Here is a 24,423-nt window from a genome sequence, read left to right as displayed (position 1 = left end):
CCGTCCTGTCACTTTACTGAACTCAGGTGCAAAATCTGATGGCCATTTAAACTCAGTCTTCATCCTCCTTGACCTCTCTGAACCCAAAGGAATGACTCTTCATTGGCGGCCTTGCAGGGACCATTGAAGCAATTGGTAGAAGGCTGGTGGATGAGCAGACTAAGGAGCAGAGGTCATTTCAATACTCCTCAAATTATAGGAACCTTATAGGCAGTTTCTCCTTTGCCCAAAGCTATGCCCTCTATGGTTTTCCTCAGGACTTAGTTCATCTCAATTTTCAAGGACTCCACACCATTTTATGTGTAATGGCTGTCTGTCTTCTAGACGTACACATCTTGTCTCCCCAGTGTAAGCTGAATGTAAGCTCTTTGAGGGTAGGGACTGTTTTGATTTTGTCTTTTTTAGTCATCTATTAGACAGTGCCAGGCATATAGAAGAGCTCAACAAATTTATTAATTTAATCATTAGTTTATTGATTAATCTGTTAATTTAATAATTGATTATCTTGGCCTCCTGTGTGCTGCCTCTCCCTTGGACATCATACGATAATAAGACGTGGCAAATTTGATCCAGGAAACACCAGTCCTAGAGGATATAACTTCATACTCAGAGCTAAGCTAGCTAGGCAAATTCTCCCCACCCCCATCCCCAACCATAGATACAAGTGAGAATCATCTAGTATTTGGAGTTTAGGGCTCAGAGGGAAGTGCCAGAGTAGAATTTGCCACACATAGAAAGCATGATGCTGGGAATACAATGAACAATCAATAAATACCTACTGACTAACTGATCTACATCGACATCCTCCTTCCCACCCTGGTTCCAGTCCCTTAGAGGAGATGCCAATTTGACACTTCCCTTGGGACCTTTCACTCCTTGGAGCCATTTCATCCTGGCTTTTGACTGAGGGACAACCCCCTCCCCAGAGGAAGAAGAGCTCCATGGTCCCTGGAGCCCCATTCCCATGCTCCACCTCCATTCTTCTCAGCAAAGGATGCTCAATTTAGTCCTAGGTGAGAGTCACCAGGAATAAGAGAGCAGAAAGGAACAGAGCTGGCATTGGGATTGAATTGTGGGGGGAGGAGAGGTGTTACCTGCAGCTGTCGGGAAGCTTTGGCGGGCAGAGGTGGAGGGGAGGAACAGGGGGAGGCAGACGGGCCATCCCCGATCCCTGCCATGAGCTCCTGGTACCACTGCTCTAAGTCTAGGGCAGGAAGTAACAGCTTCTCCATCTGGAGAAAAAGGGGAAAGAGAGGAAGAAGGGGGAGGAGAGAGAAAAAAAGAGGGAGGCAGAAGGAGGGAAGAGGAGTAGAAGGGAAGAGGGCAAGGAAGGAAAAAAACAGAGGAGGGAGGAGTAAAAGGAGAATAAGCAGGGGAAAAAAGAGGGGAAAAGAAGGGAAGGAGAGGAGAAAAGGCGGAAAGGAGAACAAAGAAGGGGAAGGAAAAAATGGAGAGGAAAGAAGGGGAAGAGAGAAGGGTGAGGGATCAGGAAGAAGGAAGTAGAAAGATGAAAGTGAAGAAAGAGAAGGGGGGTGGGAAGTGAAGGAATATAAAGAGAAACACAGTGAGAAAGCCATCACGGTGAAGATATGGAGAGTAAAGAGAAGCAGAGGCCTTGGGAACAGAACCCCCATTGCCACAGAAATACCCGTATGCCAAAGATGACACCCACCAGTCAGACCCCACGTGCTCTGGGCACTGCCTGCTAATCCAGTAGGCGTGCAAGCCAGGGTAGGCAGGACCAGAGCTTCTGACGTGGCAGTCCCAACAGCCACATTGCAGTACTGGCACACACACACACACACATGGACACGCCCATGGACAATTGTATGGGGAGGGGAGGAGATGGGGAAAGCAACAATACAGGAACCACAAACCTCGGGCAAGACGGAGGAAGAAGTAGAAGAGGAGGAGGATGGCGGCATGGTGGGAAGGCAGGTGACTTGAGGCACAGCTCGGAAGGCGGAGCCTGGGAGGGGAGGGCCGAGTGTGGGGGCTGGGGACGCGGGCACAGTGCCTGTTTGGTCACTGCCCCACATTTCCTTTAGCTGCTCAAGCGTCACATACTTGGGGGCACAAGGCATGGAGGGAAAGCGAGAAGTTAGCAGAAAGGCAATGCCCAAGAGAAGCCCCCTAGCAGGTTGGCAAGGGAAAGGAAAGAAGATGGAGGGCCAAACACGAGGAGTTGGCCTGCCGGCTGGGAATTCCTATGGCATCCAGGGCACCCAGTGAGCTGGGGTTTCCCATGCCCTTGGTATTCTCACAATGTCAGTAGGAGGTCTAGGACCTTCCATATGCCATTAATTGCTGAACAGGCATTGAGATGCCCTGAAAAAAAAGAAAATAGCTATTTCCAACCCACCCCATACTAATCCCATGCCAAGCCACCCATGCCCCTCCCCTTTTGGAGCACAGGGTCACGCCCCCTTTGGGAAGTAGTTTCCTTAATCACTGCTGATGTCTCCTTGGGCGTGAGATCCAGAGAGGCCTAGGATGGGGCGTCCACTAGGCACACAATGAACATCAGTGGGCATGTTTAGCGGTGGGTACCTCATTGGCAGGCAGGGAAAGAGTGAGAGCATGGGGGGGAGGAGCAGAAGCACTGGGGTCCAAGCGGGCGCAGAGCTGGAGAACATCTGCCAGACTCACATATTCCTAGACCACATGGCAAGAACAAGGAGGAGGAGGGAGAAGAGATTAGCAGCACACTACCCTGGCACCAGGCACCCAACACTTCAAGCCAAGTCAAAGGACCAACAGTCCATGCTGGGCAGGCAAAACCAAAGCCAGAGTTGGGGCAAGAGGGAAGGAAACTGGTTAGTCTTCCCCAACAAGATTCACCATGGGATGGGAACCCTGGCACCTTCCTAAGAGCAGCTTCTGTCTCCATAGCCTGGCGACACCCAGACCTTATAGCCAAAGATACCCAGTCCTCATGTCACCAAGCTTTGCCACCTTGGTTTCTAACTCCTCTGGCTATAGACAACCACAGCCCTCCAGACTGGGCATTGGGTTTGTCCCAGGTTAATACTTATAGTCATACCACTCAGTGCCCATTTTCAAGGTCTCCACGGTTCACATGCCTGAAAAATAGTGGGTACCCACAACATCAGGAACACATGCAGCCTCAGCAAACTAGCATAAACACCACTGAGTGCCATCTTGGACTCCCATCTACCATAGAGAAGATGGGGGAAAGGAGGAGGTAAAGGCAAGAGGCACCATCAGGAAGATAAGAGGGCTCCCAGGAAGAGACCACAAGCAGGTATCAGGGAAGGATCCTGGCAGAAAAGATGGCACGGTACCTAGATGCTTGGTGCCCTGAACAGTGACAGAGCAACCAACCATCTCCAGGCAGGACCAGGCCATACACATCACAAGGGAAGGGGAAGAACTGGGAGAATTTTTTTTTGCTTAAGATATGATATGAATGAAATACAAAATATGAGCAAACAAACAAAATTTGGCATGTTGGTTTGGCACAGGTCAACCAAACACATTATGTTAGAAAAGAATCTCTCTCTCTCTCTCTCTCTCTCTCTCTCTCTCTCTCTCTCTCTCTCTCTCTCTCTCTCTCTTTCTCTCTCTCACACACACACACATACACACACACACAGAGTTCCAAATTCTGGAGCCAAAGCCATCGTCTTGTGTTTGCCACCAACACCACTGTGTTTTTCTTTCTCCGGGCTGAGCTGCAGGAATGGGGGCCAAGCAGGCACACGCAGCAGGCATGCAGTTAGCAGTGATTACCTCTTGTGTCTTGGGGCAGAGCTGGGTGGAGGCAGGTGGGGTTAGGGGGCCGGCAGCGGCCCTGGGCAGGGTGGGCCTGGGCAAGGAGCCTAGAGCCTCAGTCTCCAGCCCCAATTCTGAGGACTCAGAGATATGCAGTTCATCCTACAGAGAGGGGTCGTGGTGAGTACGGGGTGCTCACATTCTTACTTTTAATTCAGTCACCAACCCCAGGCCCAATGCACACTACGTGTGGGGAAGGAAGAAGCTAGGGGAGGGGCTATGATAGTGTAAAGGGAGGAGACAGGTAGAGAGATGACAGAGAGATAGATGTATGTGAATCCCAGGGCTAGACCAGTACTAGAGGCGGGTTCCATTCCTGGCACATGGACATAAGCCCGTATTTCATGCCAGGTGCCCTGCGGCAGTCAGATAGAGCTGGGAGAAAACTGTGCTCAGATTTGGAAGACCTGTGGGGACTTTAGCCAGACTAGCTGTGTTACACAGGGCAAAGCTGTTTAAGCTTCCCAAGCCTCAGGTTTCTTGTCACTAAAATGGAGTTAATAAGAGCTGAACTCCCTACCCTAGCAGGGTCCCCGGGACCTTTGCAAACCTTAAAACACTATAGAAACACAAACATGTATAACAGTTTTTTTGAAAAGGCCCCAGTGCCTACTTGGGAGATGCCAGCCTGGCTCTAGATTTTAAAACTTGTCCTTACCTCCCCCTGCTATACAGAGGGGGAGTCAATGGACGTCAAACACGACATATAATGTCAGACTTTTTGTAGATGTTGGTTAACGTTGCAGAGTCTTCCCCCTTTTCACTGTTTGTTATGGGAGATAGTTCTATACATAAGGAACTATCAATGATGCAAAACCAAAAGATATTAATAAGAGTTTTTAAAATCAAAATAAATAAAAAACATGCCTTAAGTCCAGTGCTCGAGGAAGGGTGGCTGTATTTCCTTCAGTACCTGGGCACCCAGCTTTATGATACCTCACATCAGCCACCCCCTATCCCAAGTCTCTTAGCTGCCTCTGGAGGCAAAAATCTCATCTTCAATTCAACACCTTGATATTCTAGAGCTTTAGGGTTCCTTAGCAATGTCACCCACTGGGGTAGCCTGCATATCAGGACATTGCAATGGGTTCCCCCAGAATAAGAAAGGCAACTGAAATGCAGCAGTTGGGAGCCCAAATCCTAAATTCCCTACTCCCAAACATTGGGTTCAATATAGAACCAAGTCGGAGGCTTGCACCCACTCCCCCAGACACATACACAGCCACTCTCCAATCCACATTTAGACAGTAGAGGTGAAAGTATGAGGACAGTCCTCAGGGTGATCTCTTTGGCTCTGCAGCTTCCCATACCCTCTCCAGCCCCAGAACTCAGTTACCTCTTTGAGTGCTGATGTTGTCTTAGGGAAAGGCCTCCCCCCCGTGAGGGAATGGTATCTTCTCTCCAGTGCTGCTAATTTCTCCTTCTCCTAGAGTCCAGGGTAGCCAGGATAGAATAGGGAGAGACGTCTTGATAAGGCTCCTTGTAGTTCATCCCAACTCAGTCCCCTTACTTCCTAACTCCTCCCACTTCCCAATCCCTGGTCCCCTGGTACCCCCAGCCCCACAGTACCTTCTGCAGCAGCTGCAGGGAAGAATTTTTTTCTCGGGCCAGTCGCTCTGATTCCTGGACAGCCTGGGCCCGGATCTGAGTCACCTGGTTTTCCAACACTGCTAGGCGCTCCTAGGGAAGGGGACAGGAGGACAGCTAGTCAGGACACAGGACAACAGCACACTGGACATGATAGATGCTTAATACTATTCAACAAGCTTTTGTAAAGCACCTACTATGTTTGAGGCACTGGGAATACAGAGACAAAAGTGTGAGTCCCTGCCTTCAAAATGCATATATTCTACTAAGGAACAGAACTTGTAAATAGATAAGTAAATTTTGAATTGTTTCAATCATGTCCAACTCTTTGTTACCCCATTTGGGGTTTTCTTGGCAAAGATATTGGAGTGGTTTGCCATTTCTTTCTCCAGCTCATTTTATAGACGAGGAAACTGAGACAAACAGTGTTAAATGACTTGCCCAGGGTAACACAGGTAGGAAGTGCCTGAAGTCACTTTGAACTTATGAAGATGAATCTTCCTGATTCCAAGTCCACTGCTCTATCCACTGCACCACCTTGCTGCCCAGATAAGTAAATATAAGCTAACTTAAGGAGGGGAGAGCAAATAATTAAGTCAATCAAAAAGGTTTCCTAGGAGGTAGCACCTGAGCTAAGGATTTTAAGAGGTGGAAGTGAGCAGGGGAGAATTCCAGGCATGGGGGACAGTCTGTAGAAAGGCACGAAGGTCACAGATGGGGTGCTGAGTTCTGGGAATAGCACGTTTAGCAGAATATAAAGTGTAGAACAGGGAGTAGTTGTTTAAATAAGTTTAGAAAGATGGCTGGAAATTTAAAACTCAAAAGCTTATGGAAGTGATTGTTGACAATTCAAAATAAATAAATTTAATTAATTAATAAAATTTAATAAAAAATAAAGTAATAATAAATAATAAATTAATTAATATTTTAATAAATAATCAATTAATTTTAAAGAAAGGAAGAAAGAAGGCTGGAGTCAGACTGTGAAGAGCTCGAAATGTCCAGCTAAGGAGTTTGTATTTCATCCTAGAGACAATGAGAGGGCCCCTAAAGATTCTTGAGTAAGAATGACATGGTCAGGCCTGGGCTTTGGGAAGATTCAGTGCTTGCTGAACAAGAGACAACAACAGGCCCCCAAGGTGTGCAGTCCTAAACTAGTTGTTTCCTACACTAAGTAAGGATTAGTTATGGCCCCTGCCCTCAGGAAGCTTCCAGTCTATAATAGGAAAACTACCCAATTCCATCATTATAATAATGACCAGAGTATAAAAAGAGGAAGTATGAGGATGCTGGTAGGCTAAAGAACACACTAGATGAATTTATGTGGGGTGAGGATTTCTTAGAATTCTGTCTTAAACTTCTTCCTAAAAAAGGCAGCAAGGAAGTAGGCCTGGTAAAAGAATGAAGGTAGGACAGTTGCTTCAGCCCAGGGGTGGGGAACCCAAGGCCTGGAGGCCACATGAGGCCTTCTAGGTCCTCGGGTGAGGTCTTTTGACTGAGTCCAGGTTTTACAGAACAAATCCTCTTATTAAGGGAAGTTTGGATTCAGTCAAAGGGCCGCACTTGAGGACCTAGAGAACCACATGGGACCTGGAGGCCTCAGGTTCCCCACCCCTGTTTTAGGCTAATGGGGCATCCTAAGCAAAGGCTAAGAGAGGAGGCAAAAGGGAACTGAACACTGGAGTAGGCCGGGAGAGGAGCAAGAGACATGGCTGCAGAGGATGAGGCCAGGAGATATAGGGGGACAGGCAATGTGGGGAAGCAACAGGAGGGAAAGCTTTGACAACTGAGGTTCAGCAGACTGTGAGGAAGAGGGCTATCTTCTGCCAACTTTAGAAGTGAATTGGGTTTTAGGCTGAATTATTCCTCTTAGGAGATGACTGTTACAACTGTAATATTATCTTTTATGAGTCCTTCTTCCTATCCCCTTTTCCCCTTTGGGCAACCACTACTATATACTTTGTCCCTTTGATCACTCCCTCTCTTGCTAATTTTCAACCTCTCCTCCACTGGCTCCTTCCCTGCTGCCTACAAACACGCACAGATCTCCAACATCCCTTGAAAACAAGTAAAAACTTCATTTGATCCTACCATTTCCTCAAGCTGTCATCCTCTCTCTCCTTCCTTCTAAAACCAAACTGCTAGAAAAAAGCTCTCTACCTCATTTCTTCCACTGGCTGAGCTCCTGCTCCATTTTCAGCTTCTTGCAATCTGGCTTCTGACCTCACTCAAATGAAACTGACTTTTCTAAGGTCACCCCATGGCCTTTTCTTAGACTTCGTCCTTGTTGACCTCTCCATGGCAGATGCCCTCTCCTTCCTGGGTTTGAGTGACATTGCTCCTTCCAGGTTTTCCTCCTACCTGTCTGACCATTCCTTTTCAGTCTCTTGTATAGGATTCTCATCCATGTCCCAACTACTCTGTGTGGCTGTGTCCCCAAGACCCTGTCCTGGGCCCTTTTCTCATCTCTCTATAGTCTCATTTGGTAAGCTTATCAGTTCCCCATGGGTTTAACTATATCACCTTGAAACAGAGGACTCCCAAATCTAATTACCCAGACCAAAACTTTCTCTTGAGCTCAGTGTATATCACCACATGTTTCTGCTGGACATATAATAAAAACAATAAAATACTAAACATTTATATAAGACTTCAAGATTTATAAAGCACTTTACATAAGATGTTCCATAATAACTTTATATGTTTACTATTATTATTATTATTTTTTGCTTTGGCAATCGGAGTTAAGTGACTTGCCCAGGGTCACACAGCTAGTAAGTGTCAAGTGTCTGAGGCTGGATTTGAACTCAGGTCCTCCCGACTCCAAGGCCGGAGTTCTATCCACTGTGCCACCTAGTTGCCCCCTTTACTATTATTTAATATGTTAATATGTTTAAACTTGGGGGCCATTTCCGGTTGTCTTGATCTATATCTTGCCACTGGACCCAGATGGCTCCAGAGGAGAAAGTAAGGCTGGCGACTTTGCACAGCGCTTCCTCGCTTAAATCCAATTCACTTGCATATCATGACACCACCTCCCTGATGTCACGGTTCTCTTTGAGAGGGAAGGACAAACAACAGTAACTTTTAAAATAAAATTCATTATCTTTCTTCCCAAACCAATCTCTTCTCTAATCTTCACTATTTCTATCAAGGACACCATCACATATTTCTGGTAAACCAGGGTTATGGCCTCAGAGTCATCATCCACTTTTCCTTTCGCCTCAACTCATGTATCCAATCAGTGGCCAATTGTCCATTCTAATCCCACAGCACTTCTTGAATCCATCCCGGTTTCAACTCACGTGACCAGCATTCTGGTTGATGAAGTCCCTTATCACCTCTGGACCATAACAATAGCTTCCTAATTGTTCATGCTACCTTCAGTCTCTTGTCTCCCCAATCCAACATCCACACAGCTGCCAAACTGATAAAGGCCAGGTCTGACCATTAGACCATGAGTTCTTCAGGAACAGAGACTGTTTATTGCACCTTTCTGTATCCCCGGCACTTAGCACAATGCCTGACACTTAGGAGGCACTTAATAAATGTTTATTGACAGGCTGATTGATCATGCCCACTCACCTTGCTCAGGAAGCCCTATTACCTCCTAAGACAAAAATATAAATTATTTTGTTTGACATTTAAAGCCCTTCACAATCTGGTTCCAAGCTAATTAAATTTCACATTATTCTCCCTCATACAATCAATCCATATTCCAATCAGATTAGATTACTTTTAGAGCCAGAAGGAGTCTATATTTTACATTTACTTAACGTGTTCATGCTGTTTTTCCCTAATAGAATGTAAGTTCCTTGAGATCAGAGACTTTTTCAATGTTTTTACATCTTCAGGGCCTAACACTGTGCTTCAGGGCCTAACACAGGTAATTAATAAATGCCAGTGGAATTGAACTGAATTGAACCAATGGAAAGAAGATATCTAATTAGCCAATGATTAAGAAGGAATTTAGCTCTAAAAATGGGAAACAGAAAAGACATTGATTTTTATTATAACTACTTGTTAGATAAATTTAACTAATATAAAAATAGTTGCCAAAAGAAGGTCAAAGGAGCCTAGGAGAATTCCTTAGTCAGCAAACACTTAACAAGCAGAGACAGGGCAGCCAACCGAGATACAAATTTAGAGTACAAGCTCATTTGCAAAACATTACAGAAGCAGGTGACAGAAGATTAAAAACACTAACACTTCAAAAACAAACAAACAACAAATGGCAATGGATAGGGAAAGGATCCTAAGGGGGAAAAGTGACACATGACCCAGTCAAACCAAATTATCACCAATATTAAACTGGAGGAAGAATAACAACTATATGTACAATGGACAATACGTACAGAGTCAGCTAGTGTTTCTACAGAAATCTACTGTCATCATCCCATGCATAGGACAGTGGCAGTAGGTAATTAATGGTATCTGGAGAAACAGAAACGACACATAAGAAGATGACATCAGAAAGAGAGATTATCCCTGACCAAATCACATACTGGGGAGATCCATGCTGGAAGGGCTACCATTGCAAAGATACTCAAGAATCCATTTTTTAAAATATTTCATTGGCTAACATGACAAAACAGGAAAATTATAAATGCTGGAGATGTGGGAAAATTGGAACACTAATGCATTGTTGGTGGAGTTGTGAACTGATCCAACCATTCTGGAGAGCAATTTGGAACTCTGCCCAAAAGGCTATAAAACTGGGCATAGACTTTGACCCAGCAATACCACTTCTGGGGTTGTATCCCAAAGAGATCACAAAAATTGGAAAAAGACCCACATGTACAAAAATATTTTTATAGTAGCTCTTTTTCTGGTGGCCAAGAATTGGAAATCAAGGGGATGCACATGAACTGGGGAATTCCTGAACAAGTTGTGGCATATGAATGTAATGGAATATTATTGTGCTATAAGAAATGATGTGCATGCAACTGGGAAATAAGAAATACAGGAAATGGGGTATAGAAATCTATCCTGCCCTACAGGAAAATTGAAGAGTAGGGGATAAAAGAAGGTGGGGAGAGATAGAAGGGATGGCGGATTAGGGGAAGGAGTATTCGGAAAGCATGCCATCATGGGGTGGGGGGAGGGATGAGATGGAGAGAAAATTTGGAACTCAAAATCTTATGGAAGTGAATGTTGAAAACTAAAAATATATGAATTAATAAAAAATTCAAAAATAAATAAATAAAAGATGCCTCAGACTAAGTGGAAAAAAAAAAAAGAAATGATGTGCAGGTAGACTTCAGAAAAACCTGGAAGGACTTATATAAACTGATGCCGAGTGAAGTGAGCAGAACCAGAAGAACATTGTACACATAACAGCCACAGTGTGTGATGACCGACTTTGATAGATTTAGCTCTTCCCAGCAATACAAGGATCTAAGACAACTCCAAAAGTCTCATGATGGAAAATGCTACCCACATCCAGAGAAAGAACTATGGAGTCTGAATGCAGATCGAAGCATACTATTTGCTCTCTCTTTTTTATTTTGTTTTGTTTCTTCTCTCTTGTGGTTCCTCCTATTGGTTCTAATTCTTCTTTACAACATGACTAATGGAAAACATGTTTAATAAGAATGTATATGTAGATCCTATATCTGATTGTTCACCATCTTGGGGAGTGGGGAGGGGAGGGAGGTAGAGAAAATTTAAAACTCAAGAGCTTATGGAAATGAATGTTGAAAACCAAAAACAAATTAATTAATTTTGTAAAAAATTATCAAGACCTTAAGGGAAAAGCAAAAAAAAAAAAATTCAAAGAAGGGAAGATTCTAAAGGGATGGAAAAGATTACAGACCTCAGTTTTCATTTTTAAAAAAGGGTAACTGAGAAGACATCAGCAACTACCATCCCAAGGAGTGCTTTGTCATTGCTAGAGCATCTTTATGACAATGGTCCACACGTGGAATGAGGGTATCCTCAGGTGAAAGCATGAGAGGGAAACAGTGAGGCTTTCATAGATGATCGTCCACAGCAGAGCACATCTTTGTAGTAACACAGCTGATGAGAGGAGAGCATGCAAGAGCCTCTTCTGTCTATTGTGTGATGACTACAAAAAACTATTTCACTCAGTGCAGCAAAACACAGCCTTGGGGACTCTCCCTCCAATAAGGGCTCCCATGCCTATGATTATAACTGATTCATGATAGTGCAACCATGGAGATAACCTTGCTCAGCAATAAGCCGTCCAACAACAATCTTTTGCCAACATCAAGTGAAGAATAAAATAGCCAGATAGACACTTGCTTGTCAAAGATGTTCACTGATGTCAGGGAGGAGGCCTCCCAGCACGTCGTCCAAATAAAAGATGAGTTCCCTAGAAATGGCAAAGTTCTCCAAGCGTTCCTGGTTGCAGATGACATTAGAATGATTGCATCAAGTGCCAGACCGCTCCATAACCTCCTCAGAAAGATTCAGAGTCACTTAAAAGAGAGCAGCCTTAGCACTCCACAGAGAAGAAAACCAAATGGATGAGGAATGCCCATTGCTCAGACTATGACAAATGATTGGATGGAAAGACAACTGAGTCTTATGCATGTGTGTGTGCGTGCACGCACATGCACGCGTGCACAGACAGACAATGAAGAGGGCCCAGAATTGAAAAGGAATAGGAAATAGGAGTGAATAATATTTTTCAGTCATTTTTCAGGCATGCCTGAATCTTCAAGACCCCATTTGAGGTTTTTTGGGCCGAGATACTGAAGTGGTTTGCCATTTCCTTCTCCAGCTCATTTGACAGATGAGGCAACTGAGGCAAACAGGGTTAGGTGACTTGCCTAAGGTCACACAGCTAGTGCCTGAAGGTCACATTTGAACTCAGGAGTCTGTCTGACTACAGGCACAGCAATCTATCCACTGCACCACCTAGCTGCCATTTAGGAAACTGCAATTCTTTTACTAATCCCAAGCTGCTCCATGCAACAAAAGCCCATCTTTTAAAACATTATTATTATTATTATTATGCCTAGGTAAAAGAGGCCATTCTCTGCCTCATTTCTTACCCAGCCTTAATCACTGAATGGGCAGTCTCAGTCAAACTGAGACCTGTTAAAGATCTTAGCTTAAAAAGGCGAAGGTATCCCACTTCATCCAGAGCCATCTCCAGTCGTCCTGATCTATACCAGATATATCCGATCCAGACGGCTGGAGACTTTGCACAGTCCTCCTTCACGTAAATCCAATTCACTTGCATGTCATGACATCACCTTCCTGATGCCAAGGCCCTCTTCAAAACAAAGGACAAACCAACAATTCTCCAGGTGGTGACTCTATTCATCACCAGGAGAACAATAGAATTTCAGAAGATGTGTTTCTGATGCCGCCATGTAGAATTGTAAGGAAAACACCTTGATGTCAGGAGAATCAAAATTGCTGCAACCAACTCAAACAGGGTGTGAGGGGAGGGGAGAGGGCAGGGAAGTTAGGTTGGCTGTGCATTAGAGCCAGAGATGACGCACACAAGAAATGGTGTAAAAGATATCACTAAGGACAAAACAAGTAGAGAAGACTGGATGTCGCACTAGAATCCACAAAACATTTTGAAAAGAGGGAGGAAGGCCTCCTACATGTTGGGTAGGTCCTTTATGGAGAGGTGTGGATGTGCATCACTGAGGATGAAAAGCTGTTCACGACTTATGACCCATAGAGTCAGAAGGGGCACCCTTTCTTTTTTTTTTTTTATTGCTAGGCAAAACGGTTAAGTGACTTGCCCAGGGTCACATGGCTAGTAAGTGTTATGTGTCTGAGGCTGGGTTTTGAACTCAGGTCCTCCTGAATCCAGGGCCGGTGCTCTAGCCACTGCGCCACCTAGCTACCCCTGGGGCACCCTTTCTAATGGTATCATGGAGTCACTGAAAGATGGTTAGAGACACAAAGCTTTCCAACTGGTTTGAGGTTATAAAATGAACAAATCACCTTGGTACAGATCATGCACCTAAACCTCATACATGAGGTTTAACTGAGTTTGGGCTCTCCCCAGAGGGCGTCAGAACTATAAAGGGACAAGACAAGACTAGAGGACTCAAATAATAATGATGATGATAACAACATTTATATGGCACTTTGGTATTTGGAAAGGGTTTATATCTATTATCTTACTCTATCTTCATAACAACCCTGTGCTGTTGTTCAGTTGTTTTTCAGCTGTGTCTGACTCTTCATGACCCATTTGGTGTTTTCTTGGCAAAGATACTGGATTGATTTGCATTTTCTTCTCTAGCTCATTTTACAGATGAAGAAACTGAGGCGTACGGGGTTAAGTGACTTGCCCAGGGTCACACAGCTAGTAAGTGGATGGAACAGGATTTGAACTCAGGTATTCCTCACACTAACAACTACACCACTTAGCTGCCTGTCTGAGTTTACCTACTGTCTACTTCCAACCTGACCTCCCTGAGCAATCACTGAAGAGAGGAAAATGAACTGAAATCAGTTGGGTTCACAAGGAAGAAATCGGAAAAAACAGGACAGCCAGACAGCTCTCAGTCATTCCCAAACTTGTCCGCTGAGTTTCAAGGTCCTTCCTGTCCATCTCTTCTATGACTCTGTTCTCCCTTCCCATAACTCCCTCACATGGAGTCTCCCTCCTCATATACAGCTCTTCTCCTAAGTCTCACTCAGTCATTCACTCAGCCCAGATCATGCTTCTTTCTACTGCCTCTCCACCAAGTCACAGCTCTCACCTCCCACAAAGTGTTGTTCAGCCTTCATCTCTACTTGGAGGGACAGCTAGGTGGTACAATAGATGAAGCCCTGAGCTTGGAGCCAGGGAGATCTGAGTTCAAATCTGGCCTCAAGAGACTTACTAGCTGCATGGCCCTAGCTAGACAAGTCATTTAACCCCTGTTTGCCTCAGTTCCACAACTGTAAAATGGGGATACATCAGAGAAGGAAATGGCAAACCACTCCAGCATCTTTGCCAAGAAAACCCCGAGGACTCTGTCCATGGGGTCATGTAGAACATGAACAGCAACTACAACTCTTCTTTGGAAGCTCTCTCTAAATTAACCTCCTTCCAAGGGCTGAGTAAGCATTGAGACAGAATCTTTGGTCCTCTTTGAAAATGAAGGACAAACACCCCCCCACACCTCCTTCCCTCTATCCCCTGATCTATTTTTCTCTATTACTTCATACCACGGAAGCTCTTATGTCTTCCTCAGCTGCCCATAGCTACTTAGGTCTCTCAGTTTTTTGCGTCTTATCTCCCCCTGCATTGAGAAGGAAGACCAGACTTTTTCCCAGCTCCAGTCTCTCTCCTGAACTCCAATTATCCATCACCAAACACCCCTTGGACATCTTGAACTGGATGCCCTATAGGCACTTCAAAGTCAAAATGTCCAAAACAGAATTCATCCCCCTCCCCCTGGCCCCCAAACACTTCCTCTTCTAGATCTGCTAGTACTGTTAAAGCGCATCACAGTCCTCCCAGTCACCCCGGCTCAAAGCCTCAGCCTCATCATCCTCAACCCCTCCCTCTCAGCCCACATATCTAATCTGAGGCGGAAGCTCATCATTCCTATCTTCACACTATCTCATCCATGGCCCCTTTGCTCTCCTTACACAGTCACCCCCTAGCTCTGGCCTCATCCCCTCCCATCCGGCCTCTGGCACAGCCTCCTAACCAATCTCCTCACCGTAAATCTCTCCCCACTCTAATCCATCTTCCTATCAACTGCCAAGGTGACTCTTCTAAGTGGGAGGGTTGAGCTCCTGCTCGGTGGTCTCCAGCGGTCCTCCATTACCTCCAGAGTCAAATGAAACTCTTCTGTTTGGCATGTAAAGCCCTTCATGAACTGGCCACTTTTTACCTCACATGATTCTCATGCCTTAGTCCCTTCTACACATTCTAGAGTCTGGCTTCACTGGCCCGCCTGCAGCAAATCTCTCCATACATTTGCCTTGGCTGCCCACCATGCCTGGAACACTCTGCCCCCTCACTCCCACCTCTTGGTGTCTCTGGCTTCTTCCAAGACTCAACTCAAATTTCAGCTTCTCCTGGTCTTTCTAGGTCCTGCTGCTCCTCATGCCTCCTCCCTTTGGATGACCGGCCACCTACTTAGTACGTGTGTATATAATATGTACCTAGTTACTTATATTACCTATTAGAACATGAGCTCCTTCGAGTCAGGGACCGTGTTTTTCCCTTCTTTTGTATCCCTAGCACTTAGCATAGTGCCTGGTATATAGTAAGTCATGCTTGTTGACTGGCTCTCTGCCCCAGGCTGCCCACTCTCAATCCACTTGCCCCACTAAAAGCTCAGACAGGGTATAGGCTGACTTGATGACTCCCTGGGAAGGCAGGGGCCCAGGGGGAAGGGTTTCAAGTCGGGGAAGGGGAGGTCCCACCTTTCTCTTGGCAATGCTCCGATGCAGCTCTGCCCTGCTGTGGAGCAGTCCTTGGCTTGCCAGCTCCCGCTCCTCCTCCAATCGGCTTTCCTTCTCCAGCTGCTGGAACTCCAGGTCTTCAAAGAGTTTTGTCTCTGTCTCCAGAGCCTCAGCTTCCTTTGATAACAATGGTTGGGGAAGAGATTGGGACTCAGTTGTAGTCCACCGTGCCAGTCTGGGACCTGGTGAGCCAGACTACCAGGGAGGCGGCAAGTGTGAGGGCCACAAAGAGGTGTTCTACAGAGCAAGATGTTTCTGGGATTGAGGGGAAAAAGACTCCACCCCCCCTCCCCTTGGGCTCAGCTCTACCCTTATGCCCCTTTATCTGGTACCAAAAGGGCATCTTACAGCCCAGGCCAAAGGTGGCAGAAAGTACAAAAAACATAACTGAATAAGAGGGAGGGGAGGAAGATGGAAAGGGCCAATTCCATGGCCACTCCTCTGCAGAGCCCTCGAAGGGAGGCTCATCCAGGGTACTGCCATCCTGCCCGGTGGCACCGTCGCTCTGCTCTCTTCTCTGCTTGAGGGAGGGCCCCTGAGGACAGCTCCAAGACCATGGCAGGGGAGTCAGGACAGGGGCTAGTGGTTTGTGAAACTGACCCTTCTCAGCTGCTCCTGTAACTGTTCCCGAACAGACTCGGGGCAGTTATCGAGCTGTGTCTTGAGCTCGTCATACAGCGCCTGGCGGGCCTCCAGTTCACTCCGTCCCACGGCCAGCTCCACCCTCTCCTGGAGGGAGGTGGGGAGGGGGAAGGGGTATACAACACAAAAAGGGGAAAAACAGAACACACACTTCTAACTCCATGCCATGCATCTGGGGATGGGGAAAGGAAGGGAGCTGATGGGGGGAGGGAAGTGGAGAATGAGAGGAACAGGATAGGATAGGAAGGAGGAAAAGAGAAAGAAGGGAGATGGGATGAGAAAGAGGAAGATAAAAGGAAGGGAGAAAGGATGGAAAGAGGAAGGAGGAGGAGAGAGAAATAAAGGGAAATAAAGAAGAAAAATCCAGGAGAAAGAAGGAAAGGAGACAAGGGGAGTCCAAGTAGGGACTGGGTAGAGAAAAAGTACAATGAGGAAGGGAAAAGGTAGGGAGTTATGGATTGGGGTAAAAAAATTTTGGAAGAGTAAGAGATAGGAATAATAGCAGAGGAGGGACTTAGGATGGGCTTTGGTCTCAGGAGGTTTCTAGAACTGGAAATTTTTAAGTGGGTCCTACACTGATGCCAACAGGTTGGTTTTCCTGCCAAACTAGCGGTGGCCATGGTTTATTCCATATTACAAATGAGGAGATTTTAGCTCCCTCCCGCCTTCCCACCCAGCAGCACCCAGAGACCAAAGTCTAACCTGGGAAAGGGGGTTAAATTAGTGGATGTATGTATGGAGGGGGAGGGGAAGCTGAGGATATTAATGCAGCAGCTGACACAGAGGAGGGGACCCCAGCACCCTCTCCTCTATCCACCCTCCCACCCCCACCCCTCACTCAGCCTCCTTTTCCCTCCCACCCAGGATGCAGAGAGATGCTGGCATCTAAGGTCTGAACCATGGGCTGGGCTGAGGACTGCAATTAGTGTGGCCGTTGCCATGGTAATCAGAGCCCCAGGAATGGGTAAAGGGAGGAGGGTAGATGGCTCAGTCTAGGGAGAGATGACACCTTTAGGGGTGGGGGTGGGAAAAGAGGGGAGGAGTTGGTGAGTCACCCCATGGGAAAGGATGGGCAGAGGAGAAACCGTTATTATTGACTCCCAAGCCTGGAAGCCTGGGCTGGAAGAAGAGAGTTCATTAAGGCTACTCAGCCAGCACCTTTACAGCTGAGAAGACCCTCTGAATAATCCCAGGTGGAAGGCAAATCAGATGGAGACCCAACAGAACCCTCCTAAGAGGTGGGACATTAAATCCTAAGTACCAGCTTTAGCTCTGAAACACCAGATAAACCAAAGCTTGGAGTTTAGACTCAGGCTGCCAGGAGGTTGGGGGTACACATCTCCTTCTCCTCCCTGGAGGCACTGTCCTCCCCTGCCTGCAAGCTCCTGGGGCACAGCTTGCCTTCTTTTGGGGGCTTAGTCCTTTAATGTTCTCTGTGGCTCAATTGGAGCACTAACTCTTCTACAGTGTCTGCCTCCCCAGCTCCAGGAGCTGAAGTGCCCAGTTCTGGGCATGGTACCAAAAAGAGGGTCTAGTGCTAGGATTTTTAACCTGGGGTCTGTGAACTTGGGTTCACAGTTTTGGTAACTGAATCTCAATATAATTGTCTTCCTCTGTAAGCCTATGTGTTTCGTTTTAAGCATTTAAAACATGGTTCTGAGAAGGCTTCACCAAAGGGATTCATGATACCAAAAAGGATTAGGACCTCTGGATTAGGGAGAGATAGCTATCAGGCTGGCAGATGACTCTCTGCCCTTCCTCAGTCCAGTAAAGAAGCCATGGCAGGGACCCTAACATGGCTATGTCATCCCTGCCAGGTTCTTCTTGCCCCAGGCACAGGGTCAAGCAGTTTGGGGCAGGGCTGATTGTCTCCCCTTCTTCCAGAACAATTCTCACTGTTCTTGACTGCCACTGCCACTGCCACTGCTAATAGATTTCCCTGCTCTTCCTGACCCCCTGGTGGTCCCCAATTTGTTTTTCATCTCGAATGCACATAACATGTAATGATAGATACCCCAGTTATTTCTCTTTGCTCCTTATCCCCCCTAACCCCCACTTGACTGTAATCTTCATGAGGGCAGGGACAAGGTCTTATCTAAACTTTGCATTTCTCCCACATATAGAGTGCCTAACACAGTGCTCTGTAGAATAAGCCCTTAGGTACCTCACAGTTCTTGATGGTGATTATGTTAAGATGTGGTTTATGTCAAGGCCTTTATATAGGCACCCCCCCCAACACTGTGCCTCCTTTATGCCCCACAGAAGAGCATCTGAGTTGTATTTTTCAACCCCAGTTCCCTTCCCCCATCCTTTTCTGATTAGGGGCTCCGGGGTCCCACACCAAGAAGAGAAGGAAATAGCATTAGAGGGGAGAGGTCAGAGGCACACAGGTGCCCATGGAGTTAGTGCAGAAGTGGGCAAAGCCAGAGAGCTGCCCTAGGGGCAGTGGGCACAACTCCTACCTAGGGCAGCACTGGCAGTTAAGATGGCATGCGGAGGAACTATGGAGGGCCCACAACAATTATTAGAGAGAGTGTTAGTGCAGGCCTGGCTGGCAAGCATGGGATTAATCTGGCACAGACTTTGGGAGTGTGGTTTGGGGGACCCAGAGCCCAATGCTCCAAAATGAAAAAAAAAATCAAAGAAAAAAATAGTTCCTCAAAAAAGGAGAGGAAGAGGAAAAAGACTTGCAAAAATTCCAAGAGGGGGAAAGGCCCTCAGAAAACTGTCAGATCCAGAAACAAATTCCCCCCTTTTCACTTCAGACCCTTTGGCACAATGTTGGGCTCTTCAGGCTCAGCTGGCATGGCACGTGTGGGACGGAGTGGCCCTGCAGGCTGGCACAAGATCTGAAAGGTTCAGGGGCAGAAAGCTGGGACTATCTGGGATGGGAAAAACTGCGTATTCCAGAGGACAGGCACTGAGGGTGGGGTGGGGGGCACAAAAGGACAGACACCAAGATGGCAACGTGGGCTAGTCATTTTTTTGAGAGCTGAGTCCATATTACCTGGGTCTGGGCATTAATAGGGCTTTGCCTGCTAGGGCACCAGGCACTAGGGCTGGGCCAGACAGAATCTCAGCAAACCCAGGGGGGACATCGAAAACTGAATTACTCCTCTGTTCCTTTGGTGTTTCCCCTACCAAAAAGGGAGTTCTAGACCTTTGCAAAGGATAAGTCCAGGTACCTATTAAGTGCCCAGGGGAAGCCAGCACTGGCAAAGCCCCTGACACCCAGAGGCAGCAGAGAGAGACCTAGAGAGAGGAGAGGCCCAGATACCAGCCCAGCACCCTGCCCAAGCTGGCATCCCCCACAAGGGACAAGGCTCCATGACCTATGAGGGTGGTGCAGAGAAGCCCCATCCCCAGCGGAGAGGGTGATACCAACACCAAGTTTCCATTTTTGACAGGCAGCATGGACCTCAGATGCAGCTGAGGTGCCCACTTTCGTGTTACCTTGTCCCTCTCCTTCTGCATGCCCGTCTCCAGTACCAGCAGCTTCTCCTGCACCTGGTCGACAGCTTTCTGCTCCTTCTGTATGAGTGCCCGCTCCGCCTCCCGTTCCCCCTGAAGCAGCGCTCCTTCCATCTCAGCCTGTGGGCACAGCCCGGGGTCCGTGTCACAACCAGGGGAGTCCAAGCCCTCAGTCCTGCGGGGCAGGAGGGTGGCGAGTCCTCTCAAAGGCCGCCAGCACTCACCTCTCTCGCCGATTCCTGCAGCTGGTGTTCCAGCTCCTTTACTCTGCCCTTGAGCTGTTCCACACGCCCAAGTGCCTTTGCCCGCTCCTCCTCCAGGGCCAACACCTCGCCCTGGAGCTTGGAGCCTGGAGCATCTTCATGCTGCAAAACAGAGAAGCCTCAAGACTTAGAGGGACTGGGCCAAACCTTGGGCCTTCTCTGGGGTGTCAGAAGATTGTGGGGAAAAAGCCAGCCATCAGTCTGAACCACCTTCCCCTTATTTTCCTGCCCAAGGGACCCCACAGAAAAAGCTGACTCACTTAAAGTGAGTAATGATTTATAGTAGGAACACCAAGCCTAGGTGGGGCCTCAAGGCCAAAGTTGGGGGGGGGTCATAAAAAGTTTATGGTCTATGAAACCTAGAAAACAATACCCCATGCCACTTCTCCTCCCTCCTTCCTCTCGCCTCTCATCCCTTACCTTCCCCCTCATCTCCCTTCTCTTTATCTCAATATCCCATCCCTTATCCTCAGCCTCCTTTTTTCTTATAATAAATCATCCCCAACCCCACTTCTCAGCCCTATCATACTATCTCATCCCAAAGCCCCTCCCTACTTCATAGAACCAAATTTCCCATCTCCAGGCCCTTCCTCTTCTTGTCCCCGACCCTGGTAACCACCCTCCCACCCCCCACCCCCGTTCCAATCTCCATTCCCCAAATCTCCTTCCTTTCCGGACTCCTTCCCACCACCTCCCATGCTATTTCTCATCTGGACTCTCTTTCCCGTCCTCCCCTGCCCTTCCTCTCAGCCCCAGATTCCCTCCATCACCCTCAGCCCTCATCTCAAGCCTGTCCTTCTCACTAAGCCCTCCTCCCTAAGACCCTCCCTGCCCTCCACTGCCTCTGCCTCCAGGTCTGGGACTTCCCCTCACCTCTTGCTGAGTACTCTCAGTACTGCTACACTCCTCCTTCAGATTCTCCTCATCAGAGCGCTCCACGCTCTCCCAGAGCCTCTGGGTGGCCCCACTGAGCTCCTCAGTGCCCCGTCCAGAGGCCCCGCTTGTCCCAGGCAGGCTCCTGGAGGGCCTTCTGCCTGCTAGGGCCAAGGCCATGGCAGCTTCGCCGATGCTGGGCAGCTCCCCTACCTCCGAGCCCCCATCGGCCCGACTGTACTCAGCACACAGGTTCAGGATGGTTTCTAGACGCTGGCGTTCCTAGCAAGATGGAGTAAGAAAGACTAAAGGCACGGCGCATCCCATGTCCAAGCCTGGCCATGACTCCCACATCCCAAATGATGAGAAAGCTTGGGTAATAGAATCTGGAGTTGAAGGAGACCTTAGATGACATCTGGTCTTTCTCTCCTCTGATGCCTATCACTTGTGTGGCCTTAGCAAGCCACTGCAACTCTCTGAGCCTCAGTTTCCTCATCTGTAAAGGAGGGGTTTGGACTAGATGACCTCTGAGGTCCCTTCGGGCTGTCTGTCAATGGAGAGCTCCTCTGACTCTTCCCAAAGCTAGATCCATACTCTAGGCACAGGGGGGGATTAGCAGACGGGGTGTGGGCACAGAGGACAAGGATACAGCTAAATCCTCCCAGTCTTCCTAACCTAAATCCAGAACTCTATCCACTGTGACTGCCCTGCTGCCACTCTCATGCCAACTGGGAAGCCTAACACCCAATCCCATGAAGGAGCAGAGGACAGCTAACTCTTCCGGCACTGCCTATGATACCGTGGTCTAAATCTGGTCAGTGTCTTAGAGCCCTCGCTCCTTCTTTCCTCAGGTCCAACCTCCAAGAACCCCCAGGAGAATGGGAAGGAGAGGAGAAAGGAATGACTGAACCCTAAAATAGGCTGAGTAGCTAAAGGCACCTCCTTCTGCCTGCCCACAAGAGTAGCCATCCTTCCCCACCCTTACCCTAGTTTCCTTTCACTTTTCATTCTGCACCCCAATGGGACACTTGCCAAGAAAATACACAGGCACTCGGACATGCTGACAGTCACATGTGTAAAAACACAGAGACACACAAACAGGTACATATATATAGACCATGAGATATACAAAACACACAAGGGCAGGGATACAGCTTTATCTTCTCCTTCCTACCTTAGTCCCAAATCAACATGAGCCTGGGGCACCATGACAATGGGTAGGGCTAATTCCCAATCCCACTGAAGGACAGCTTTCCTGAAACTGTTCCCAGGCCCAGGTCTTGTGAGTCCCAATCTGATCACTGTATCATGGCCTGACCCTCAATCCCTGGCCCCTTAGACCTATCCCAGTCAGCAGGATATAGGCACCATCTCTCCTCAGCAACCTGAGGGACGAGGGCCAAGTCATGCCCCTAAGATGCCCATGTACACCATGGCATCTCCCCAAGCAAGAGACTGTGCCCCACTTCCCCCCACACCTCCAAAAGAACCCCTGGCCCTGCCAAAGTGCTCCCGACCCCCAACACTCCTTTCCCCGTTCATCTCCCACCAGCTCAGACCAATATCTCACCTGGCCTCCCTCCTGTTCTTTGCCCTGCTCCATGGCCAGAAAGACCCGGAACCCACACCACCCCAGGAGGCTGGCTCTCTTTCCTCCTCCTCCTCCCGCCTCAGGACACAGATAAGCAGCTGCTACAGAGATGGGAGGGGCGGGCCGTTTCCAAGCCTTAAAGTGGCAGGTTGGGGCAGGTCAGGGCCTTTGAGATGTAGGAAGCTGGGGAAAAGAGAACTGGACCCACTACTCAGTTCCATAACCCAGTGACTGTTCTCCTCCCAGGACAGGGACATCCCAGGATCTAGGTTAGGCTAGCAAGAAAAGCTTAGGCGAACCCCTCCTCAGAAGCGGGGAATTCTTTCCCAGATCTGAGCAAAAATAGTGAGAGTGGAAAGGATGATAAAGAGAATCTGCTCTTCCTCCTTCATGTGCTCCCCGCTTTCCCCCAGCCCTCCCTTTCCCTGAGCTATCCTGGGAATCCCAGGCCCCCACCCAGCTCAGATGCCAGCTCAGAGACAGCTGCCCTGAGGCCTTCCCATCCCCCAGACCCCTCCACACAAGGAGAGAAAGACATAGAGACCTGGCCCTAGGGGCCCCCCGCCAAGAGTACCCTCTACTCTAAGCAGGCTCCCTTCTCAGACCATCTGGCCCCGACTTGGCCAGGTGAGCACCATAGCTTGGAAGAGGGCAGAGGAATATCTGATCCCAGTCTGGTCCTGGGCAATGGGCTGGATTGTGGGATGTGAGGCTAGCAGAGAGAGGAAGTATTTGTCACTGCTCCACAAATCCCTCCTGTCCAGAGCCTGCCCTTAGTCTAGCCCGTTATCACTGTGGTAGAGCATTCGCTGCCTAGACAACTGTCTAATCACCTAAGCCCCTTCTGTTTGCCGTGGAAGGGGAGGGAAACCCTAACAGAGGAGAAGAAAGGAGAGGTGCCTGGGCTCTTAAAGGTCATCCCTTACTACGATCTTTGATGATGATGTTAATAATAATGATATCACATTTCAATAATGCTTTAAGGTTTAAAGCACTTTCCTCATGACAACCCTCATGGTGTGTATTATATTTTATTATTATACCCCTCTCCCCCTTTTACAGATAAGAAAATTCAGGCTTTAAAAGGTTAAATATCTTGCTTATGGTCACATGACTAGTAATATTCATAAACCATAAAGTTCTTTATAAATGTGAGTACAATATAACTTTTTGACCCTGGGTAAGTCATCTAACCTGGAGGTGTCGAGACCCCAGACAACACTCCTGAGTAGGCCCAGACCAGAATAAAGTGTAATTGGGATAAATTTAACAAAATAAATATAAATATAATGATGATATTACATTTTAAAACTAAATCAATACGAAGCCCACAGAGATCCTTATATACAAATGAGTAGTCCTCATCTCTACTTGAGTTTGACACCAGTGATCCAATCCTTTCAGTTTCTTAATTTGTAAATGTGAATAAAAATGGAACCTACCTTGCAGGGCTATTATGAGGCTCAAATGAAATACTATATACGAAGTACTTTGCAAATCTTAAAGTACCATTTAAATGTATTTATTTAAAGGCCAGGCATCATTAGTAGTACTCATCACCATTGTCATATCAAATGTCAAAGGAAAGATATGAACTCGGGTCTCCTGACTACCAGGTTTCTAAAGAACCTCACCAGCACTACTGGAATGGCATTCATGCTGGCGTAGTTAGAAGGAAAACACAGGAAGGCAGAAGAGTTTAAATGGAGGGAACACTGGACCAGAAGTCAGGAGAAATGGGTTCTAATCTTATGTCTACCACTAACCAGCTGTGTGACTTTGGGTAAGTCATTTCCCTTC

At 47.5% G+C, this 24,423-nt stretch overlaps 1 protein-coding gene across 28 annotated transcripts in view; it reads right to left on the bottom strand.

The window, feature by feature from the left end:
- The window catches only part of PHLDB1 (pleckstrin homology like domain family B member 1), a 68,465-nt gene that overhangs the window by 16,532 nt on the left and 27,510 nt on the right, over window positions 1-24,423 (bottom strand). For 7 of the 28 annotated variants that reach the window (XM_078146858.1, XM_078146853.1, XM_078146855.1 and 4 more), the window contains 9 exons: window positions 21,033-21,314; window positions 20,121-20,261; window positions 19,879-20,016; window positions 16,384-16,512; window positions 15,745-15,900; window positions 5,365-5,475; window positions 5,132-5,221; window positions 1,878-2,066; window positions 1,095-1,232 (listed from right to left, as the gene is read on the bottom strand). In XM_078146858.1, the coding sequence (XP_078002984.1) occupies window positions 1,095-1,232; window positions 1,878-2,066; window positions 5,132-5,221; window positions 5,365-5,475; window positions 15,745-15,900; window positions 16,384-16,512; window positions 19,879-20,016; window positions 20,121-20,261; window positions 21,033-21,314 (1,374 nt within the window). Of the gene's footprint in view, window positions 1-1,094; window positions 1,233-1,877; window positions 2,067-3,753; window positions 3,898-5,131; window positions 5,222-5,364; window positions 5,476-15,744; window positions 15,901-16,383; window positions 16,513-19,878; window positions 20,017-20,120; window positions 20,262-21,032; window positions 21,315-24,423 lie in introns of all 28 variants that reach the window. The other 21 variants (XM_078146863.1, XM_078146867.1, XM_078146866.1 and 18 more) reach the window with 8 other exon arrangements.

This window comes from Phascolarctos cinereus, unplaced genomic scaffold, assembly GCF_003287225.1.
Source record: "Phascolarctos cinereus isolate Bilbo 61053 unplaced genomic scaffold, phaCin_HiC Scaffold_726;HRSCAF=1367, whole genome shotgun sequence".
Classification (NCBI taxonomy): Eukaryota; Metazoa; Chordata; class Mammalia; order Diprotodontia; family Phascolarctidae; genus Phascolarctos; species Phascolarctos cinereus.
The sequence above is the reverse complement of the archived record's forward strand: the minus strand, read 5'-3'. Positions and strand labels throughout refer to the sequence as shown.